We start from the raw sequence: 23,226 nt of genomic DNA, 5'->3' as shown, positions 1-23,226 counted from the left end.
CAATTCAATACACAGTTACATTATCCATCCAAATACATGTAATGCTGGGTATGATTAGATTTATGATTTGCTCTTTGTATTTATAATAACTACATTATGTGTGTATGTGTGTGTGTGTGTGTGTGTGTGTGTGTGTGTTATTACCAAATGAACACGATCCCCAACATGAACCCTGTGCATCTCATCTATGCCTCTGCCCGCTCTCTCCCATTAGCAGTTCCACAGAGACGCGGCTTTTTCTCGCTGCTCACGCAATATCGTTCCTACAGCGCTGCAAGGTTACAGTACAGCCCCAGATGACAAAGTCTTCTTATCACTTATAAGACGGTCAAATTATTCAATAGATGTTGTGTTTTTCCTTTAAGAAAATCACTTCAGTGGGTCCGCGTGCCTAAGGTAGTATGATTCAAAAATAAGCACTCTTTTTAATATAAATATCAGCTTTATTCAAAAATGACTCAAAACAACGTGGCATTCTGGTTAGACAAAGGGGGTGAGTCAATCTGAGTCTGAGTCAGTCTGAGTATTAATGATCCGTTGGGTCGGGCTTTCACTGAGGCTCCCAAAACTATGCGGTGGCCAGAGCTGTATTGGACAAAGAGCACAGACAAACAATGGGTTAAATGACGTAATAACAAATAAAGGGGAGACACTGCATAAAAAACTTGTTTCCAAGCACTTACTCCCATAACATGTCTTCTTTCATACTAGTATAAATAAAAGACCTCACATCTAGATTTAGTTGTTTATTTTACTATACATTGTCTGTTTGTATTTCTTCTGTACAACCATCTTGAATGGCCATTATATCAATATTAATATTATTTTTTTCAATACTTTGAAACAAAAATCACTACTAAACTTTCCATAATCATTATTAGCACTATTTTGAAGGTTGTAACAGAAGCATTTGTTCATAAGTTGTTAATTATCTGATAGAAATTGTTCTTAAAAACATGACGGAAATGCGTTTCAAAGACCTGTACATAGTAGTTTTTGATTTATAAAATAAAAAAGGTGTCTAAAATCTGCCAAGTTTGCATATTTATACAAACATTTACCAAAAATTGTAATACAAAAAAAATATTATTTTATTTTAATCGTCAACGCGTAATGTTTCATGAAGATTTAGAAGTTGAAAATGTTACCCTATTCACCTTCCCACTTAAATGCTTTCAAATATCATATGCAACACTCTATCGCACCTCATTTGCTAATATGGCTTTTAATGATGCGTTTGACATCATAGAATATATTTGTTATTTAATCAGCTATCGTAATAGGGTCTCCAGTGGAGTGGCGTTGTCCAATCAGATGGACAGAAGGTTGGCTGACCTGTTTCCAGGGTCATGGTTGCTATGACATCCAGTGACATGACAACACAGCAGAATGGAAAGCTAGACAATATGTTGTCCAGGCGTTGGTCATTCAGACACACTTGCTTTGAACTTCCAACTGACTCAGATATCTGAATTGTCTTTAAAATGGCCATAAGGGACTAATGAAAGACCAAATGAAGAAAAAAGGAAGACATTGTAGATGGCTTGGCCAGTAGCTCAACACCTAACCCCATATATGATAATCATAAATATATAATCAGAACTAGTCAGCAAGAAAACACTTAAAAAAAACATGGCAACATACGGTGCACCTCCCCTTTTACCTTTAAGCAAACACGCCCTCGGATGAGGGCATAGGGAATTGGGCCATAGCTCCTTGAGTCAGTAGAATTCCTAAGGTTATCCCCTTCCAGCCAGACATGGCCTTTTGGAACCTAGAAACATCACCACACACATGAAAAGAGGGCAAAAAAAATAAGATTAACATTTATACTGTTTCTCCCCCACAACAGAGAGACCTAAACGAAAGCAAATATCTTAATTTGCAGCACCCCTTTTAGTTTAACATGTAAAATGTGAGTTGACCTATTATGTTGTGCGAACCTTTACCTAAACCACACCCCTTCACCCCAACGAGTGGCCTATAAGCCGTCCCTCCACTCCTCAACCTATCTTAACGTCAACCTGCCTGTCCCTCTTTAACCCCGAACCGTCTTAGGAGAGGGGTCATGGGTAACGGGCAGGGTCGGGGGGGATTTAGAAGAACTTCAAACGGGGTCATTAGGCTGTTGGCTGAGATCTGCGCCCCTCTTACCCAGGCAGGGTAATGCAAGAGAGGGAGAGAGGCCTGAGTTATAGCTGGGCAGAGAGAGAGAGGCCTGAGATATAGCTGGGTGCAGAGAGAGAGAGAGAGAGAGAGAGAGAGAGAGAGAGAGAGAGAGAGAGAGAGAGAGAGAGAGAGAGCAGGGAGAGGGCTAAGCCGCGGCTAGCAGCAGTGTCCAAGGGTCTCCACCGCGGTCCGACCTGCCAGTGGGGCGGTCATCCGAGCGCACTCTAATTCGCAGTGACACCAATTATGATTAATCTCATCACTTTAGGAGAGTAGGCTTGTCAAGGCCCTAATTAAGTGCGCTGTCCCCCCTATATGTGCAGACAGGATCAACAACACATTATATTGTCATAATGGGCATCACAATCCGCGAGTCTATTTTTGTGTTGCCTAACTTTTTAACGGCAAAAGTCCTCTGGAAGGGAGAGAGACAATAACATGAATAGAGGAAAAGCTGAATATTATCCGCCTTGCGAGGTGACGTCACTGCTGCTGCTCTCATCCCTTCTTCTTCCCATCACCTGGCCCTCTGATTGGAGAGTCTTCGGCCCTATATACTAATGTGTGTGTGAGACGCTGCGTTTTGTTTCATATTCCATAATTGAGACAGATGATGTGACATAATCGCGAGCCAGTGACATGTTGACCTAACATGGGGTAAACAACGCACTGAATAACGACGACACAAATGAATATCATTAAAGGAGTCATCTGAGAACCATATGTCAGCATGCTGGATTCCCACCATTACACCTCATTAACATGGTGACATATGCTGGCTCCCAAGCACAGGAAAGAAGAAACGTCCACCATTTGTCATCTTCATGCCAAATCATAACCCCCTTGTTTCTCAAGAAAAAGAAAGAAAAGCATAATCTTCGTTGGAGACGAAGGAGTTCAATTAAGATACGTCAGAACACACACACACACACACACACACACACACACACACACACACACACACACACACACACACACACACACACACACACACACACACACACACACACACACACACACACACACACACACACACACACACACACACACACACACACACACACACACACACACACACACAGGCTTTTGGCGTCACTTCTGTTCTATTGAGGGTCCAGACTGAGTACAATCAATCCGATCAACAACAGCAAGCACTTTGATCTTGAGTCTGATAAATCAAACGACCCACGTAGAGAAACTCAAATCTAAGTAAAGACAAAGACCCTTTAAGGATCAACCGGGCAGTATTTCAGACAAGTGAGAAAGTGAAGACATTTGAAACTTGACCCTGCTGTATACTGTGGCGAGAAAGGGGCTGAGAGATTATCCATATCAACTTGCAAGTTGCAGGTGTGTGAACAAGGTATAAATTAGTAAATCGGAGGTAAACCAAAATCAGTGAATATCTCCTACGATCCGCTCATGGCTGTAATGTGTGTAATCCAATGGTAATACACAGCCTAGGCTATGTAAACAGACATGTTGCTAGCTATGGTGCGCCCCCTTTATTTACCTACCAAATTACAGAGCCTAGGCTGTGTATTAACACCGGATTTATTTCCGCTCACACACACACATGTACAGGTAACAGATTGTGAGATTTTCACAACAAGCGTTGTCGAGAATTGCTGACTGAATTGCAGTGCGCCATCCTTTACACTGCTCTTCGAAGACAACTGTTGTTTTCAAGCACCTGTTTTAGCCATAACACTGTAAAACTGATATTTTGCAAGCACATAAATAACGCGTTTATGAAGTTCTCAGTCTCTGCAGACAGGGGCGGTGCAGGAAACACCCATGGCATTCGTCCTTTTGGCAGATAAACAGTATCAACGTGCGATTTTGACAGCGGAACACATACAACTGTCAACTAGACAGATATTGTTTTCAAAAGATCCAGGGATGGGACCAACACAACACAGAGGTGTATTAGTATTTAGATGTGTGTGGAGTGGCTTTAATCTGCAGTGCCGGGGGGCTCTGGTTGTGATGGATGGCAGACGTTGCTCCCGTCCTGTGGTTGAAAGGGGCTGGGTCGACGCAAGGCTTTGTGTACCTGTCAGAGACGTGTCAAGAGGAAACTGAAAGTGGAGCTCTCCTCACCGCCGAGGTGTCTTGTTTAACAGCCACGTCATTACGTTACATGCTCATTATGAAAACATGATTGAAGTCAGGGGAATTAAGTTCAGCTTAAATACATACAGGCTTATAGAGTTCACCTTTCACCATATCACTCGGTCTACGTTCACTGCCAAGAACACAGAACGTATGGGGATATTTCACCTCTCTCTCTCTCACTATCACTCTATAGCTCTCTCTCCCTCTATCGCTCTCTATGTTATAATAGTAGGGATCAAGAGTCATTATTTTGACACAACAGCGAGGAAACAGCAATGATTACTTAAAAAGGTGACAGGGCAATTAGTATGCTGTTGGATCTCTGATGGTGCCTGTCTGTCGCGACAGAAAATAAAAGGAGGTGATGACAGGGTCTAAACACCGCCTCCCAAAATCCATCTTTACAGGTCTACCCATAATGCCTCACACCATCCTAATAGTCACACACAAACACATCATAGATCCTCTGGGGAACCCAAAAGACTCCCAGAGGGAACGCAAACACTTATGTGAACAATGGGGGATTTTTCTCAGTCACCTCAAAAAACTGTCACATAAAGCCAGAGATTCTGCTCCTGGGAATATCTATTAGGGTGCGTGATATTTAAAAAAAAAATGCTTGGTGACAATCAGCTTTTTAAAGACTAATGCCATGGTTATTTAAAGCTTTTCACTAGCCTGGTTTGTGACAACTGTAGGAAAGGATTATGAATATACAACATGTGAAAATGTCTGTATATTTAAAGATGTCTGCAAAAAAAGAAAAGACAAAAAAAAATAGACATGAGCTCACTTTCTAGACCGCCTATAAATGCGGTCTCAACGGGAGGGAATTGACCCACCCCATCCCTCTATTCCTCCTGCATAATGAGCCCCACTCCTGTTTACCAACAGATACCAAAAGACAATTCAAGTATATTTGCTGCACTAGTGAACAAAGAGGTTTACAAACTCCCAGCCCTGCATTGTTTCACTGTGGTTGAAAAGTCATCATTTGATCACATGAAATGACTACAACCAACTTGTTGGCTTAAAACCATTTCAAATTATTATTTTTTGATACAATGGCACAATGTTAGGAGCAAATACAAATGTAAGCAGTATGTCAGCAGCATATATGACACAAAACCAAAGCATTTCTAAAAAAAACAAAGAGTCGGATGTGGTGGCAATATTTGAGCAATGCACTGTACAACAATGTACAACAGAATCTAAAACTTTAACGAATAGATAGACGAATAATCTATATACGGCTATTTTAACAATTGACTAAACAATTTAGTCGTTTAATCGAACCATTTTGAAATGTGTGTTCAGCGTATCAGCGTACATGTAATATCTTTGAATTTTGGAATGTTTATCGGATGGAAAATTCAATCTGCAGACGTCACCTTGGACTCCTACAAGATGTGATATTGCAGTTTGACATTTAATAGACTTAACGATGCCTCATTTACTAAAAAATTTAAATAAAAAAGACAGAAAAGTTTAAGAACAACAACAAATTAATTCATAATGAAAAAAAGTATGTTGAACTGTTCAATTCTCCACATAGGGTAACTGTTCAGTTCAGTTAACTGAGGCCCTTGAACTAAATTGTGTTTTGTCACGCCATGAGTAATAGTAGATCTTCTTTTACAATGTCAACTCACTAAACTGCAGTTAATTATGATTTTTGACAACTTAAAATTTGAAATATTCCTCTTCGACAAAGGGCAATTGAGGTTTATAAAGATCACATAAAATCAGCCCTTACTATCAGTCTAGGAAACCCTGATTTGTGGTTCACAATCACTTCATCCAAATTCATAATTAGTATTGGCATTATCTTAATTATAACATATGAATGAATACAGATTAACAAAGTGACCTGAAATAATCTATAGGCCACTCAGATATCGCCATCTATTGATTGGTTATAGTCTCGACAAATAAGCATCCCATATTAATTAAAGTCAATAGGCGTTCTCTCAAACATCCATTTTTTTAACATTGCAGTTAACATTACTTAAACCAGAATAAAGAAGCCACTAGATGGACACTTTAAAGAAGACTTAAACGCAAAAATATCACCTATTACAAGTGTAGTCCTCTGTACTGTATGTGCAGGGGAGGCTAGCAGAAGAGGAAACCGCTTTAAGACCTATTTGATTTGTTGAACAGACTTGGCCTTATGTTATTGTATGTTGCTGAACTCATTCAACAGTCATAGTCTTTAAAATACACAATATATTCAAAAACATGCAACATAAACGCAAGATTTGGTTTCCAGACACAAGCACACACACACACACACACACTGACACACACACACACACACACACACACACACAAACACACACCTCCGCCCACCCATCAGTCTGTCCATTCGGCTGGCACTAACTCTAACAGGCTTCAGAGAGATTGCAGGCCTGAGCTGTGGGCGTTGGGGAGAGTAGTAATAGAAAAGCAATGACAGTGGTTTCAGCAGCAGAACCCCTGCTCACTCTGTGGTTTTATCACTGTTCTGAGGAAATATAGGTGTTGTCAAAAGCTGATATTTGGCCAATGACACAAAATGGATGTGCGCGGCCAAAAATGTAAACAACTTTGATAGCATATAGACTGCGCCATACACACACAAAGAAATCCAAAAAACGGAGAGATGGTTTTGCATTATTCACAGAGATTATGTCAAGCTCAAGACATATCCTTCATTCATTCTCTATTTTACTGTTTCCTTTAAATCTTTTTTTTTATCTCTTTTCTATATCAGAAAGTCTAAATTGTGGTTTTCGAAGTGAGAAAGTAAACCAAAAAAATGCCACCAGGAAGGCAGCTTACTTGGTAAAGCAGGTAATCAAAGGATGTATAAGAAAAAGAACGACACTTCCGACAAATACGGGCTGGTATGAAGTTAAAATACTCACAAATGTGTGGGTCTTGAACAGATCTGACGGGGAACTTGTGCAGACCTTGTCACCCTCCAGTCCAATGACCCTTTTACAAATGTTCATATGTGGGTCAGAGCGACTCTTTGCGATGACTATATCACCCCTGAAAAGAAGGCATAAACACAATTCAATTCGTGTGTAATGACGCAGGTTGCATTAACGCACAGAAAATGGAAACATCTGTCATATCATCTATGACGTATGTTCATAGGAATTTACTGCTATTCTTTTTTTAATTATTCTTTTTTTTTTAACTTTTTGGGGATTAATAAATAATCAAATAAATATATATATATATATATATCATATTTCAACATGGTTTCTGTGTCCGCTGACTTGAACCCACTTTTGTATTTTGCAAAGATGACGACTCATCCGTTCAGAGAAGACAACTTCGTGGTTGACAATGGTCGGCTCCATGGATGGACCAGAACACTGTGAAGCAAAACAACAAAATACACACAATCAGTGTTTTGGCAAATCAGTGAAATGATCAGTCATTTTTCCAGTAATCGTAATACTAATACGAACCACTACAAACTCTCCAATGTATTCGAAGGCACAGTGTCCAATGCATCCATATTGGACTGTGTAGCCAACAAACCCCAAGGTCTTCCACAGAAAACGGCCGGTCATCTCCACCTACAGCATAAAACACAACCACTTGTTATTATGACACTATGCCAATGTACAAAGTTATCAAATACTTTATACATACAATGGTGAGGAAATGATGCAGTGGCTCATCCATTAATGCTAGGCTTGTGTCCCTCATAGGATCTCTTTAAAAAAAAAAAGATTGTGGTTTAATTTTTAAAGGTGTGGACAGGGTTGTCACAGTTGTCCAAGTGCTAAGATGGCACATATCCCTGGTGTTTCATTGTCAGGGGCTGAGCGGCCAGTTCACAGGAGAGAAAACTGCCCTGAACTTTGATCCTGAGTAGAATGGACCAATCAACACCTTGCGCTCAGGTGATGGGACAAACACAGTAGCTGTGTGTCACATCCAGCCGAGCAGCTCCACACTAGTGCCTGACACTGCGCTGCCTCCGCTACCACCACAATCATTAGAGCAGTTATCAACTTCTGTCAGCACCATAGTAACGCAAAGGTAACCACCACCCCCCCCCCCCCCCCCAGCACCCAACCAACCTGCCCACCCACCCACTGCCACTGCAAACACACTGTCGCACAAACACACATGAGGACGCTATCCGTGTGTCTTCTGAGCAAACAGACCCGGCCACACTTAGGCTATTGACTTTTACTCAAGCCGCAACCTGTTGGATGGACAGAAGAAAGTAAGTCAATCTTTACTCACGGTGTGTACGCAGGGGCACACACCTGCACACACACACACACACACACACACACACACACACATTCTTGTCTTTCCCAATTGTGGGGTCCACCCATTATTCCCCCCATTGTGGGGTCCACCCTTTCCAGTGCTCCTACAGCTCTGTAAAAAATCAGGGAAGCTAAAAAAAAATTCTTTTTAATTACCAGCACTTCAAATTTAAAGATTTCCAAACTTTTGTCCAAAAAGTTTTTTGCCCAATTATGGGGTCCGGTTTCTAGCGTAAAGACCTTGTGAGGTCCAATTGTACACACACATATTACTAGCACAAAAACGTTGTGAGGTCCACTTGTACACACATATTACTAGCACAAAAACGTTGTGAGGTCCACTTGTACACACATATTACTAGCACAAAAACGTTGTGAGGTCCACTTGTACACACATATTACTAGCACAAAAACGTTGTGAGGTCCACTTGTACACACATATTACTAGCACAAAAACGTTGTGAGGTCCACTTGTACACACATATTACTAGCACAAAAACGTTGTGAGGTCCACTTGTACACACATATTACTAGCACAAAAACGTTGTGAGGTCCACTTGTACACACATATTACTAGCACAAAAACGTTGTGAGGTCCACTTGTACACACATATTACTAGCACAAAAACGTTGTGAGGTCCACTTGTACACACATATTACTAGCACAAAAACGTTGTGAGGTCCACTTGTACACACATATTACTAGCACAAAAACGTTGTGAGGTCCACTTGTACACACATATTACTAGCACAAAAACGTTGTGAGGTCCACTTGTACACACATATTACTAGCACAAAAACGTTGTGAGGTCCACTTGTACACACATATTTCTAGTCTTTATATCTTCACGAGGCTCAAAGAAACTAGCAGAAGACATTAGTAATTTCCATTGTTTCAATTTTATTCTCAAAGAATAACGTTTATTTTTTACTAGTCAACTCCCTTCAAACAGAACAGAAAAAAAGGTGTAGAGCCTCAGAGATGAAGCTAAGCAACTACTGACAGATACACATAACAAGCTGCAGCGACTAGCAGAGCTGGTGAAAAACTGAGGAGAACCAGAAGAACTTGCTGTTAATCTGCATTCTCCTCGACATACAAAAACTGTACAATAGACAAAAAAGGCGATCAAACTATGCCTGGGGGTGTTCCTCAGCACCTCTAAACATCGTCTCCTTGATCTTCTCATGCAACTCTTAGCTGTTATTGGAGTACTGGTGTAATGATTAATGATGTAATGGTGTCATTTTTTTGGTTGAACTCCTGAACAAAACCAACTGACAAGTCGTTGAACACAAAAGTGAAAAAAAAAACTGACACTTTTCAATATTTAATAGCACAGAACTAATACATGGTCTATAAGCAGGGTCTAGGCAGTAAACCTGGTGTTGAATTCAGTAATGTGACATTTCAAGGATTATGAACAAAGGGACTCACAGGACAGCAGCGGTCTCTCCTTGGCCTTTTGGCCCCCATTTCACTCTTGGGAGAATTGCACTCTGTGCTGTCATCAGTTGAATCGTAGAGACTATTGGAAAAATCTGGTACTCTATCCTTCATCTGCAAAAAATTAGTTTTGTCAAGGTTATCCAAATTTTTTAAATTAAATTAAATAAATTAAAAGTTAAAGACGTGAGGGAGAATGTGACTTCAACTATCTTATGTTATTCAGAGATTCAGATGCCTACCAGAATACTATTGGTCCTTTTCAGCATTGGCACGAAATATGATTGCTCACTGGAATGAGCTTTTAGAGAATCAGGATCGTCAGTTTCATCAACTAAAGTTGAATCTGAATGGTACTGGGGTCCTGAAGAATCTGATTCACTATCCAGCTGGTGATAAATGTATGTCAATGTATTGTTATCCACTTTTCTTGACATCGTTTGGAAAAGATAAAAAGTGAAACACAAATATAATGGCATTCACAGTATCTATGTAAATTCATGTTTACTTTCCTTACCTTTTCTGGAGCAACTTCCATGGAATCATCACTGTCAGAATAATCCACTAGGGAAGTTACTTGGGAAGTAAACACCTGAACATACAGAAAATAATCAATTTGTGAGCAAGCATGACTTGACCCTTGTTACATTTGACCTGCTCAGGAAGTTTGACAGGCTTTTTCTCAATTAAGTAAAATCAATTTTAGTTATTACACTACTCCTGTACTAACCCCCGGTTAGTATTTCTGACTGGAATACTTTTGAAAAATGAGATGTCAACATCCTCCTGAATTGCTAATTTACTGAACAATCCGAGTTTACGACTGCATGGGGTAGTTCGTGAACAAACATGATGACTTTGAAAATCCGGAATGTAACACAGTTTCAGGAAGCAGTGTCATCCCTTCGCTATTACCTGTGTCCCAACATTATCCGCAAAATCGGACTCGGTAGGTGAAGTGTCTTCTGCAGCAGGGAGCTTCTTGGTCTCTACTTCCACTGCAGGAAACGGACTGATCGGCACCTGGAATATGAGATCAAAACACAATGTATTCAGAGGAAACCGATATAAAGCACTTTATTTTGATCGTTTTATGGTAAACACGTTAATTTATGTGAAAGCGGTTGCTGAACAGCACAGAACCTAAAACCAAGCACATGACATGATCCCATGTAGAGGCATCAGCACATCTCAGGACAAATACAAGAGGATGCAGTGGATATTTTCAAAATACCCTTGTCAATCTTGCACCTGCTCAGGAAGCTTCAAATTGCATATCTAGAAACTTGAGTTTAGATATTGACAAGTGTTTTCTTAATGAAGTAAAATCAAATTCACCTAGATAAAAACGGGAGGGCCCCATAAGGCAAGACTAGAAAAGAGTGTGTAACACTGGCTTCCTGAAAGGGAACTATGAAAAAAGATATTTCAGCTCATAGAAGTAGATTCTTTTCAAAATACCCTTGTTAGACTTGCACCTGCTCAGGAAGCTTCAAATTGCATCTCCAGAAATGTGAGTTTAGATATTGAAAGGTGTTTTCTTAATGAAGTTAAATCAATTTCATGTAGATAAAAACGGGAGGGCCCCATAAGGCAAGACTAGAAAAGAGTGTGTAACACTGGCCTCCTGACAGGGAACTTGAAAGACTGATTTCAGTGTCAGGGGCCCCACAAGGACAAAACAAGAAATGTACAACAGTGCGATGTTACACTGCTCCTGCACTATATCCCGCTTAGTATTTCTGACTGGAATACTTTTGTAAAATGAGATGTCAACATCCTCCTGAATTGCTAATTTACTTAACAATCTGAGTTTAGGACTGCATGGGGTAGTTTGTGAAAAACATGATGACTTTGAAAATCCGGAATGTAACACAGTTTCAGGAAGCAGTGTCATCACTTCGCTATTACCTGTGTCCCAACATTATCCGCAAAATCGGACTCGGTAGGTGAAGTGTCTTCTGCAGCAGGGAGCTTCTTGGTCTCTACTTGCACTGCAGGAAACGGACTGATCGGCACCTGGAATATGAGATCAAAACACAATGTATTCAGAGGAAACCGATATAAAGCACTTTATTTTGATCGTTTTATGGTAAACACGTTAATTTATGTGAAAACGGTTGCTGAACAGCACAGAACCTAAAACCAAGCACATGACATGATCCCATGCAGAGGTATCAGCACATCTCAGGACAAATACAAGAGGATGCAGTGGATATTTTCAAAATACCCTTGTCAATCTTGCACCTGCTCAGGAAGCTTCAAATTGCATATCTAGAAACTTGAGTTTAGATATTGACAAGTGTTTTCTTAATGAAGTAAAATCAAATTCACCTAGATAAAAACGGGAGGGCCCCATAAGGCAAGACTAGAAAAGAGTGTGTAACACTGGCTTCCTGAAAGGGAACTTTGAAAAAAGATATTTCAGCTCATAGAAGTAGATTCTTTTCAAAATACCCTTGTTAGACTTGCACCTGCTCAGGAAGCTTCAAATTGCATCTCCAGAAATGTGAGTTTAGATATTGAAAGGTGTTTTCTTAATGAAGTTAAATCAATTTCATGTAGATAAAAACGGGAGGGCCCCATAAGGCAAGACTAGAAAAGAGTGTGTAACACTGGCCTCCTGACAGGGAACTTGAAAGACTGATTTCAGTGTCAGGGGCCCCACAAGGACAAAACAAGAAATGTACAACAGTGCGATGTTACACTGCTCCTGCACTATATCCCGCTTAGTATTTCTGACTGGAATACTTTTGTAAAATGAGATGTCAACATCCTCCTGAATTGCTAATTTACTTAACAATCTGAGTTTAGGACTGCATGGGGTAGTTTGTGAACAAACATGATGACTTTGAAAATCCGGAATGTAACACAGTTTCAGGAAGCAGTGTCATCACTTCGCTATTACCTGTGTCCCAACATTATCCGCAAAATCGGACTCGGTAGGTGAAGTGTCTTCTGCAGCAGGGAGCTTCTTGGTCTCTACTTGCACTGCAGGAAACGGACTGATCGGCACCTGGAATATGAGATCAAAACACAATGTATTCAGAGGAAACCGATATAAAGCACTTTATTTTGATCGTTTTATGGTAAACACGTTAATTTATGTGAAAACGGTTGCTGAACAGCACAGAACCTAAAACCAAGCACATGACATGATCCCATGCAGAGGTATCAGCACATCTCAGGACAAATACAAGAGGATGCAGTGGATATTTTCAAAATACCCTTGTCAATCTTGCACCTGCTCAGGAAGCTTCAAATTGCATATCTAGAAACTTGAGTTTAGATATTGACAAGTGTTTTCTTAATGAAGTAAAATCAAATTCACCTAGATAAAAACGGGAGGGCCCCATAAGGCAAGACTAGAAAAGAGTGTGTAACACTGGCTTCCTGAAAGGGAACTTTGAAAAAAGATATTTCAGCTCATAGAAGTAGATTCTTTTCAAAATACCCTTGTTAGACTTGCACCTGCTCAGGAAGCTTCAAATTGCATCTCCAGAAATGTGAGTTTAGATATTGAAAGGTGTTTTCTTAATGAAGTTAAATCAATTTCATGTAGATAAAAACGGGAGGGCCCCATAAGGCAAGACTAGAAAAGAGTGTGTAACACTGGCCTCCTGACAGGGAACTTGAAAGACTGATTTCAGTTTCAAGGGCCCCACAAGGACAAAACAAGAAATGTACGACAGTGCGATGTTACACTGCTCCTGCACTATATCCCGCTTAGTATTTCTGACTGGAATACTTTTGTAAAATGAGAAGTCAAAATCCTGCTGAATTGCTAATTTACTTAACAATCTGAGTTTACGACTGCATGGGGTAGTTTGTGAACAAACATGATGACTTTGAAAATCCGGAATGTAACACAGTTTCAGGAAGCAGTGTCATCACTTCGCTATTACCTGTGTCCCAACATTATCCGCAAAATCGGACTCGGTAGGTGAAGTGTCTTCTGCAGCAGGGAGCTTCTTGGTCTCTACTTCCACTGCAGGAAACGGACTGATCGGCACCTGGAATATGAGATCAAAACACAATGTATTCAGAGGAAACCGATATAAAGCACTTTATTTTGATCGTTTTATGGTTAATTTATGTGAAAACGGTTGCTGAACCGCACAGAACCTAAAACCAAGCACATGACATGATCCCATGTAGAGGTATCAGCACATCTCAGGACAAATACAAGAGGATGCAGTGGATATTTTCAAAATACCCTTGTCAATCTTGCACCTGCTCAGGAAGCTTCAAATTGCATATCTAGAAACTTGAGTTTAGATATTGACAAGTGTTTTCTTAATGAAGTAAAATTTTTATTTATTTATTTATTTAATCTTTATTTACCCAGGCAAGCAAATTAAGAACATAATTCTTATTTTCAAGTGCAGCCTGAAGGGGAAGAGGGAGGGGAGTGCTAAAAGTGAAAACAAGGTTATATATATATTACACTTTTACAAAAATATATAAAATACACTTTAAAAAAATTCAATATAATACAATACAATAAAATAAACAGTTAATCAATAGGGTATGACAAGAAGGGCTACTAGCAGGTGCAGGAGTCAACTAAGATTTTATGCAGATTTAGTTTGAAGACAGAGAGAGAGATGAAGACAGAAAGTTTAAGGGTGTTTTGAAGGGTGTACCAGTCAAAGGCTGCAGCGAACCGGAAGGCACTGCGTCCAAAGACAGTGCGGACTGTGGGGATGGAGAGGTTGATGAAAGCACTGGACCTTAGATTACGGGCAGGGTGGGAGAGGTGTAGAAGAGAAGAGAGGTAGAGAGGTGTTATGCCGAGAATGGATTTGTAGATGAGCAGAAACCAGTGATGGAGCCGTCTGGTGTGAAGGGAAGTCCAGTCTACCAGGTTGTAGAGGTCACAGTGGTGAGTGGTGAATGGAGCCCCTGTAGCAAAGCCGATGGCAGAATGGTGGAGTGGGTCCAATTTGCTGAGAGTGGAGTGAGATGCAGTTCTGTAGATGGTGTCACAGTAATCAAAAATGGGCAGGATGGTCATTTTGACGAGTGTGTGTTTGGCTGCATGAGTGAAGGAGGCCTTATTGCGGTAAAGGAAGCTCAGACGAGCTTTGACTTTTGATTGTAGGTGCTTGATGTGGGTGGTGAATGAGAGGGATGAATCCAGCCAGAGGCCAAGGTATTTGTAACAAGAAACAAATTCTAGTTCAGAGCCGTCGGCACAGAGGATTTTTGGGACAGAGGTGGGAGCGTGTTTCCGGTCAAAGATAATGCATTTGGTTTTTTTGGTGTTGAGGAGAAGATGAAGGCTATGGAAATGCTGTTCTACAGAAGTGAGACTGTGTTGTAGTGTGGCCGCCACAGAGGGGAGAGAAGGGCCCTCTGAGTATATGATGGTGTCATCAGCATATAGGTGGATCTTGGAGTTGCCTGCATTCCTGGTTATATTGTTAATGTAGATGGAGAATAGTGTTGGGCCTAAAATCGAACCCTGTGGCACCCCTTTGGTGATGGTGAGAGGGGCTGATTGGAAGTTATCCGATTTAACTTGCTGGACTCGGTGGATTAAGTAGCTGGCAAACCAATTGCAGGAGTGTGGTGAAAGACCGATGCTGGAAAGCCTCTGTAGGAGGATGGGATGGATGACGGAGTCAAAGGCCTTAGAGAGGTCAATGAAGGCAGCGATGCAGGTCTGCTTGGAGTCCAGAGAGGAAACAATATCATCGAGGACCTTCAGCGTGGCTGTGATGCACCCATGGCCTGGCCGGAACCCAGACTGCAAGTTGGACAGGATGTTGTTGGAGGTTAAGAAGTGGCTAAGCTGTTTATGTACCAGTTTCTCTAAGACCTTAGCCAGGCACGGCAGGATGGAAATAGGCCTATAACAGTTGGGATCAGAGCTGGAACCTCCTTTGAAGAGAGGGAAGACAAGTGCGGATTTCCAGTCTACAGGGAAGATGGACAGTTCCAGAGACATGTTGAAAAGCCGTGTGATGGGGACAGCAATGACAGGAGCAGCAGCTTTTAAAAACATAGGCGCGAGCCCGTCAGAGCCAGCTGACTTGTTGGAGTCCAGTTTGGTGAGATTCTCTAGGACTTCCGCGGTCGTAATGGGTCTGAAGGAGAAAGTGCCAGAGCTGGAGGTTGTAGGTGAAGGTGAAAGTGAAGGAGCAGCAGTGGAGGGCTTAGTAGGGAAAACATGAGCTGAGTTAACAAAATGCTGATTGAAAAGTGAGGCCATATGAGACTTGTCAGTAACAACAATGTCACCAAAGGTCATTGCATCGGGAAGGTGGGGTGAAGTGAGCTTGTTTTCCATGTACTTAACCGTTTTCCAAAACTTCCTGGGGTCAGAGCCGCAGGATGCAAATTTGTCCAGAAAATGAGTGACTTTAGCTTTTCTGACGGCCTGAGTGCTTTTATTTCTGCATTGCCGAAAGGCAAGCCAATCAGCAGGAGACTGGGAGGAACGGGCTTTCTGCCATAAGGTGTTCTTCTGGCGAATTAAAGCAGCCAAATCACTTGAAAACCAGGGGCTGAAACGATCCTTGATCCGTAATTTTAAGAGTGGAGCGTGTTTATTGATGATCTGACTGAAAGTTGATTTGAAAAAGGACCAGGCCTCCTCCATAGTAGGGAGAGTATTAATTGTGTCCCAGCTCACTGCAGCAGTGTCGTGGAGAAAGGCTTCCAGGTCAAAGTTCTTCAGGGAACGTTTGGAGACGATCACAGGTGGGCGCTTAGCTGAGGAGGCGGAGCGCGTGCAGGCAATAGCACAATGATCACTCAGATCTTGACTGAAAACACCAGATTTATAATTAAAGGGGGCGTTCGTTAGTATAACGTCTATCAGCGTAGCAGATGAAGGAGATTTTAGATTGAGTCTGGTGGGCTCTGAAATAATTTGGTAGAGGTTTAGGGCGTCAAATTGCTGAACAACCCGATCTGGGGGGTTAGTCATGTCCCAATTCAAGTCCCCCAATAAAATGAACTCGGAGGAGATGTGTGGGGCCAGAAGTTCACTGAGAATAGTTAAAGAACAAAGTGGGGCAGAGGGTGGTCTGTAGCAGACAGCAACAGAGAGAGAGAAATTGTTGCACAGTTTGATCTTTAACACTAGCAGTTCAAGTAGCTTAGGAACAGATTTTGACAGAGCAACAGTACATTGCAGATGATCTTTAACATACAGAGCAACACCACCTCCTTTAGTTGCTCTGTCCTGCCGAAATACATTATAACCCGGGATGAAAATGTCAGGATTGGCAATGCTTTTTTTAAGCCATGATTCAGAAATAGCAAGAACATCAGGTGTAACAGTGTGAACCCAGGATTTCAACAGGTCAAGTTTAGGTAACAGGCTGCGAATGTTAATGTGCAAGAAACCCAAACATGTGCGATCACAGAAATCATTAAATGCCAAATGAGGAAGACCCAGAGCTTTACGTGAACAGAAGTCAGTGAAACCCAGGTCTTTCGAACAGGAGTTTACATTAGAGCATGGATCATTGACAGGCATAGGATTAATAGTAACTACAGGACCAGGGTGAACATGAATATTACCAGACAGAATTAAAAGCAGAATAATCAGAGCCCGACAAAAGGGTGACAGAGAGCCATAGTGGTTCTTTTTTGAGTGTACATTATTGACAGAAGGCAGCAAAGTCATTCTTTGGAGCAGTCTCATTACATGACATGCAATAAGAGGTAAGATAAAATACCTGGTTTCATTAGAAGGAAGACCAAGTAGTCTGGTTAGCAACAAATTTGAGTCTCTTTCGAGTGCAGAGTCACTTGCTGTTACTGGGGTGGGTAATGTTATATGTAAAGGATTGCAGGATTTGTGCTTGAATGAACAGTGGGATGGTGAGATTATGATGAAAAGCACAACAATAGAGTAGAACAGGTGTGCTTCAGCCATGGCAGGGACAAAGGGGAAGAGGTGTGCGTTTCAGCAAGCGACAATGTTAAATCCTAAAATGTGCAGCAATCAGACCAGGAAAATGGATTTCCTGTTAGCAACAAAAACCAGCAGAGGTGAATAGCAGCCAGGCAGTGGAGCTAGCAGGCTGACAGGCAGCAGAGTTAATTTGCAGGACAGCAAACAGCAGCAAAAGGCAGCCCAGAGGCGATGCTAGCAGGTTAGCTATAGCAGCATTAGCAAACCAGCAGCAGTGTTAGCAGGATAGCAGCAAGGCATTGGCAGCCTGGCATACAGCAGTGAAGGCAGCTCAGCAGCGGTGTTAGCAGGTTAACATGTGGTGAATCGCTCAGTTCTTTAAGACTCAAGATGGCCGCCGTGCAGTCACACAGGTTGGCAGGCTCTGTGTGTATGCCAAAAAAAACAACTAAAAACCTAAAAAGATATCGGCTTTTGCCATCTACATGTCTCTTTATTGCTTTAGTATGTTCTTATCTACTCTTGTGCTTAACATTCACACAACAAATAGATAAAAACAGTGAACAAGTCCTCTACCCAGCAGAGTCAACACCTGCTCTACACAAAACTACTGGACAATGGACGTGCAAGGCTACCCTCAGGTAAAGATGAACAGTCAGACCAACTTAAACCTTTCCTGGAAATTGCACATTTTCTGATGATAATGCTCCTGGCTGGCGATATTGAAATGAATCCTGGACCTTTAATGAACTCTTATTACCTGGATGCTAAACCACCACAGCTAACAGGGCCACTGTTAAGTGGGCCACAACTACAGCTAATTGGGATACAATCATGGCTAACAGGCCTTCATTTAACTGGGCAACAACCACACCTAGCAGGGTTACAATTACAGCTAGCCAGGCTTCATCCTCAGTTAACTGGGCTACAAGCACTACCAGCCAGGCTACAGCCGCAGCCCACCGGGCTACATCCTCAGCTAGCTGGGCTACATCCACTGTCGGCCGGGCTACATCCACTGCCAGCCAGGCTACATCCTCAGCTAGCTGGGCTACATCCACTGCCAGCCGGGCTTCAACCACAGCTAACTGGGCTTCAACCACGGCCAGCCAGGCTTCAACCACGGCCAGCCGGGCTTCAACCACAGCCAGCCGGGCTTCAACCACGGCCAGCCGGGCTTCAACCACGGCCAACTGGGCTTCAACCACGGCCAACTGGGCTTCAACCACGGCCAGCCGGGCTTCAACCACAGCCAACTGGGCTTCAACCACGGCCAGCCGGGCTTCAACCACAGCCAGCCGGGCTTCAACCACGGCCAGCCGGGCAACAACCACAGCCAACCGGGCTTCAACCACAGCCAGCCGGGCAACAACCACGGCCAGCCGGGCTTCAACCACAGCCAGCCGGGCTTCAACCACAGCCAACTGGGCTTCAACCACAGCCAACTGGGCTTCAACCACAGCCAGCCGGGCTTCAACCACAGCCAGCCGGGCAACAACCACGGCAAAAGGTCTACACAACCCAGCGGCCGGGGATCAGAGACACTGCAATGACTACAGTTCGAAACAGAGCTTTTATGAAGCATCGCAAGTATAAACTCTTCCAGACACTAAATCACTCTCGTGTACTCTGGGATCCAAAAGCAAAACCGAAGGGTCTGCTTGGTGGACATATAAATATTCGAAGCATTATGCCTAAATGCGACCAAATTCAACATTTACTGAATGACTCAAACCTAGACTTTCTTTGCATAACAGAATCATGGTTGCATGCAAATAGTGCTATGGCAGGTTTAACTGTACCGGGATACAACATTTTCAGAAAAGATAGGCTTGTGGGTAGGGGAGGGGGTGTGATGTTTTACGTCAAAGAAAGTCTCACATGTAAACAAATAGAATGGTCATCCGCCAATAATCTGGAATGTATTGGTCTCGATGTAATACTATCACCACACATGGAAATTACGCTGATTGGAATCTATAGGCCCCCATCTGCCTATAGATTCTCACAATTTTTATGATGAACTACAAGCTGTTCTCAAAGAGTGTAATTGGAAGAAGGAGATCATTCTATTTGGGGATTTTAATGTAAATTGGTTGGACAAGTCAAATTGTAAAAAGCTGAAATCATTAACAAGTCGTCATGACCTTACTCAGCTAATCAAAGGGCCTACTAGAATAAGCAACACTACAGAGACATGCATTGACCTGATTTTTAGCAACAAATGTGAACGGATTGGGAAAACATATAATATGATCACAGGGCTGTCCGACCATAATTGTATTCTTTTTTCAAGAAAATTGACAAAAAAAAGGTTTGGCCTCCCCTCTAATAAAGCCCCGGAACAATTAAAGGTACCAAAGAGTGAGATGAGTAATTTGGAAGCAGTCTTAGCTAAAATAAATTGGTCAAATTATTTGTGTCATGAAAAAGTAACTGAAAACTCCCAAACCTTCATGACAACCATTCAAGAAACAATAGGTCAATTCCAAAAAAAGGTACATGTAAAATCACACAAAAAACACTTGCCCTGGCTGAATAGCACCATCTGGATATTAATGAAACAGCGTGATTTTGCACTTAAGACTGCATACAAAACTAAAACAACACATGATCGGCAGATCTTTACATCACTTAGAAATAGAGTAACAAAAGAAATTAGAAACGCAAAAGCAGGCTTCTTCATTAACATAATAAGTAACGCAAAGGGTAATACCAAAGAAATCTGGACTAGTATAAAGAAACTGATGGGAAACACAGATGTTCATGCAAAAAATACAGAGCAAGCCGCTCACAAACTGACAGCTGCAATGGACTGTGTTTCAGAATATCTAGAGCGCTCCCAACTGGTTCTTAACCTAACTAAAACAGTCTGCATGTTTTTCTCAAAGAAGGCCTGTGACAAAAATACAGATTCCATGGTATCAATGCAGGGCCAAAAACTTACAGTGGTCCAGGAATTCAAGTATTTAGGTGTTGTTATCGATTCACAATTAAATTTTAAGCAACAAGTAAAAAAAACAGTAAATAGAATGAAATTTAATTTATCCAACTTCAGATACATTAGAGAAAATATGCCATTTGATTCAGCAAAACTATATTTTAATTCAATGATTATACCTCATATGACATACTGCATGACAAGCTGGGCATTGGCATGCAAGACCACGTTAACATCTGTGGAAACAGTATACAAACAAGCCATTAAGATTTTAGATAAAAAACCGAAAACCCATCACCACTGCAATATCTTAAAGAAGCACGATTTACTGAGTTGGCAAAACATGATCAAGTATGCAGACTGCACCCTGGTTTTTAAAATTCTCAACAGACTCGCCCCAGCACCATTGCAAATGTTTATACAAAAAAATGAAAGTAGATCCACCAGGGCAACTTCTCGAGGTGACTGTATTGTTCCTTTTAGAAAAAGTGCCTATGGACAGGCTGTATTTTCATACCGTGCAACTCATACCTGGAACACACTACCCGCTGCTCTACGTGAGCTTCCCACTCTTGGCTCTTTTAAAAAATGTCTTAAAGTATGGCTGCTGGAATCTCAAAACTGTTCGCACAATCTATCATAGATTTTAATTTAATTTTATTTTATTTTTTAACATTATTTGAATAATTGTTTTTACTCACTTGTTCTGTCGGTTGCATTTTTTTTTTTTTTTTTTTGGTCTGTTGTCTGATTGTCTGTTTTTATTTATGAGTACACGCATATGTTTGTTTCATGTGATTGGTGTCGACCAATCAAGGGACAAAGGATGCAAATTAGCACTTGCTACAATCCTGTATATTTACATGTAAATGTCTATTAATATGCAATGTCCCTTTAAATAAACTTAAACTTAACATACTAACTCACCCCTGGATCCTCCATCCCCTGGAGGTGATGAAGATTGAATAGGAGTACCCGATTCAGCGGCCAGGCAGGTGGATAGAGCTAGCAGCAGCCAGGTGGATAGAAGCTAGCAGCAGGCCCAGGCCTGATTAGCCCAGCTTAGAGCAGAAGTAGCATCCATAGACTCATACAAATACTCATAAAAGTAAATTTTCTAAAAGCTTGTGAGGAGATATCAATAAAAGCAGAAAACTGAACCTTTTACAAGGATAAAAAGCAGTCAATTCCATTAAAAACAACTTATTCCAGAGAGAAGTGTGCAGCATGAGTTGTCATGTCGGCCATTTTAGTTTTAGTCCCCAAAATCAAATTCACCTAGATAAAAACGGGAGGGCCCCATAAGGCAAGACTAGAAAAGAGTGTGTAACACTGGCTTCCTGAAAGGGAACTTTGAAAAAAGATATTTCAGCTCATAGAAGTAGATTCTTTTCAAAATACCCTTGTTAGACTTGCACCTGCTCAGGAAGCTTCAAATTGCATCTCCAGAAATGTGAGTTTAGATATTGAAAGGTGTTTTCTTAATGAAGTTAAATCAATTTCATGTAGATAAAAACGGGAGGGCCCCATAAGGCAAGACTAGAAAAGAGTGTAACACTGGCCTCCTGACAGGGAACTTGAAAGACTGATTTCAGTTTCAGGGGCCCCACAAGGACAAAACAAGAACTGTACGACAGTGCGATGTTACACTGCTTCTGCACTATATCCCGCTTAGTATTTCTGACTGGAATACTTTTGTAAAATGAGATGTCAACATCCTCCTGAATTGCTAATTTACTGAACAATCCGAGTTTAGGACTGCATGTGGCAGTTCGTGAACAAACATGATGATTGAAAATCCCCCAAGGAATGTCACAGTTTCAAGAAGCAGTGTCATCACTTCGCTATTACCTGTGTCCCAACATTATCCGCAAAATCGGACTTGTTAGGTGAAGTGTCTTCTGCAGCAGGGATTTTCTTTGACTCTGCTTCCACTGCAGGAGACTGACTGATTGGCACCTGGAATATGAGATCAAAACACAATGTATTCAGCTCATGCCAGTAGATTATTTTCAAAATACCCTTGTTAAACTTGCAGATGCTCAGGAAGCTTTATATTGCATCTCTAGAAACTTGAGTTTAATTGATTTGAACAATCAGAGGTTAGATTGCACAAGGCAATCACTCCACGTGTAATCACTAGAAGAAAATAGTTAAAAATAAAGCTTAGTATTATCTGTATGGTAACATCTCTTTTTGAACATGCATGTGACAACTTGTTCTTGTTCCAAGTTATTCGCATTTTTTTTGCAAAATATATCAAAATCAAGATGCTTAATACAACCAACTTACCTTATTACGCCATGGCCACTTCGAATCTCCATAGCTGTAATCAATTTCCGTTCCTATTTCTATTTTCTTCACAGCAAATAGGCATAAGTGGGGCCTGTTGTTT

At 41.4% G+C, this 23,226-nt stretch overlaps 1 protein-coding gene across 3 annotated transcripts in view; it reads right to left on the bottom strand.

The window, feature by feature from the left end:
• Positions 1–438: 438 nt before the first annotated feature.
• The window catches only part of immp1l (inner mitochondrial membrane peptidase subunit 1), a 38,827-nt gene continuing 16,039 nt past the window's right edge, over positions 439–23,226 (bottom strand). For all 3 annotated transcript variants that reach the window (XM_080025385.1, XM_080025384.1, XM_080025386.1), the window contains exons 2-6: positions 7,752–7,862; positions 7,567–7,655; positions 7,197–7,323; positions 1,664–1,774; positions 439–585 (exon numbers count right to left, since the gene is read on the bottom strand). In XM_080025385.1, the coding sequence (XP_079881511.1) occupies positions 499–585; positions 1,664–1,774; positions 7,197–7,323; positions 7,567–7,655; positions 7,752–7,856 (519 nt within the window). In that variant the 5' untranslated portion in view covers positions 7,857–7,862 and the 3' untranslated portion in view covers positions 439–498. The remainder of the gene's footprint in view (positions 586–1,663; positions 1,775–7,196; positions 7,324–7,566; positions 7,656–7,751; positions 7,863–23,226) is intronic.

This window comes from Ammodytes marinus, assembly GCF_949987685.1.
Source record: "Ammodytes marinus genome assembly, chromosome: 1".
Classification (NCBI taxonomy): Eukaryota; Metazoa; Chordata; class Actinopteri; order Uranoscopiformes; family Ammodytidae; genus Ammodytes; species Ammodytes marinus.
Note: the sequence above shows the minus strand (reverse complement) of the source record. Positions and strands in the feature narration are given on the sequence as shown.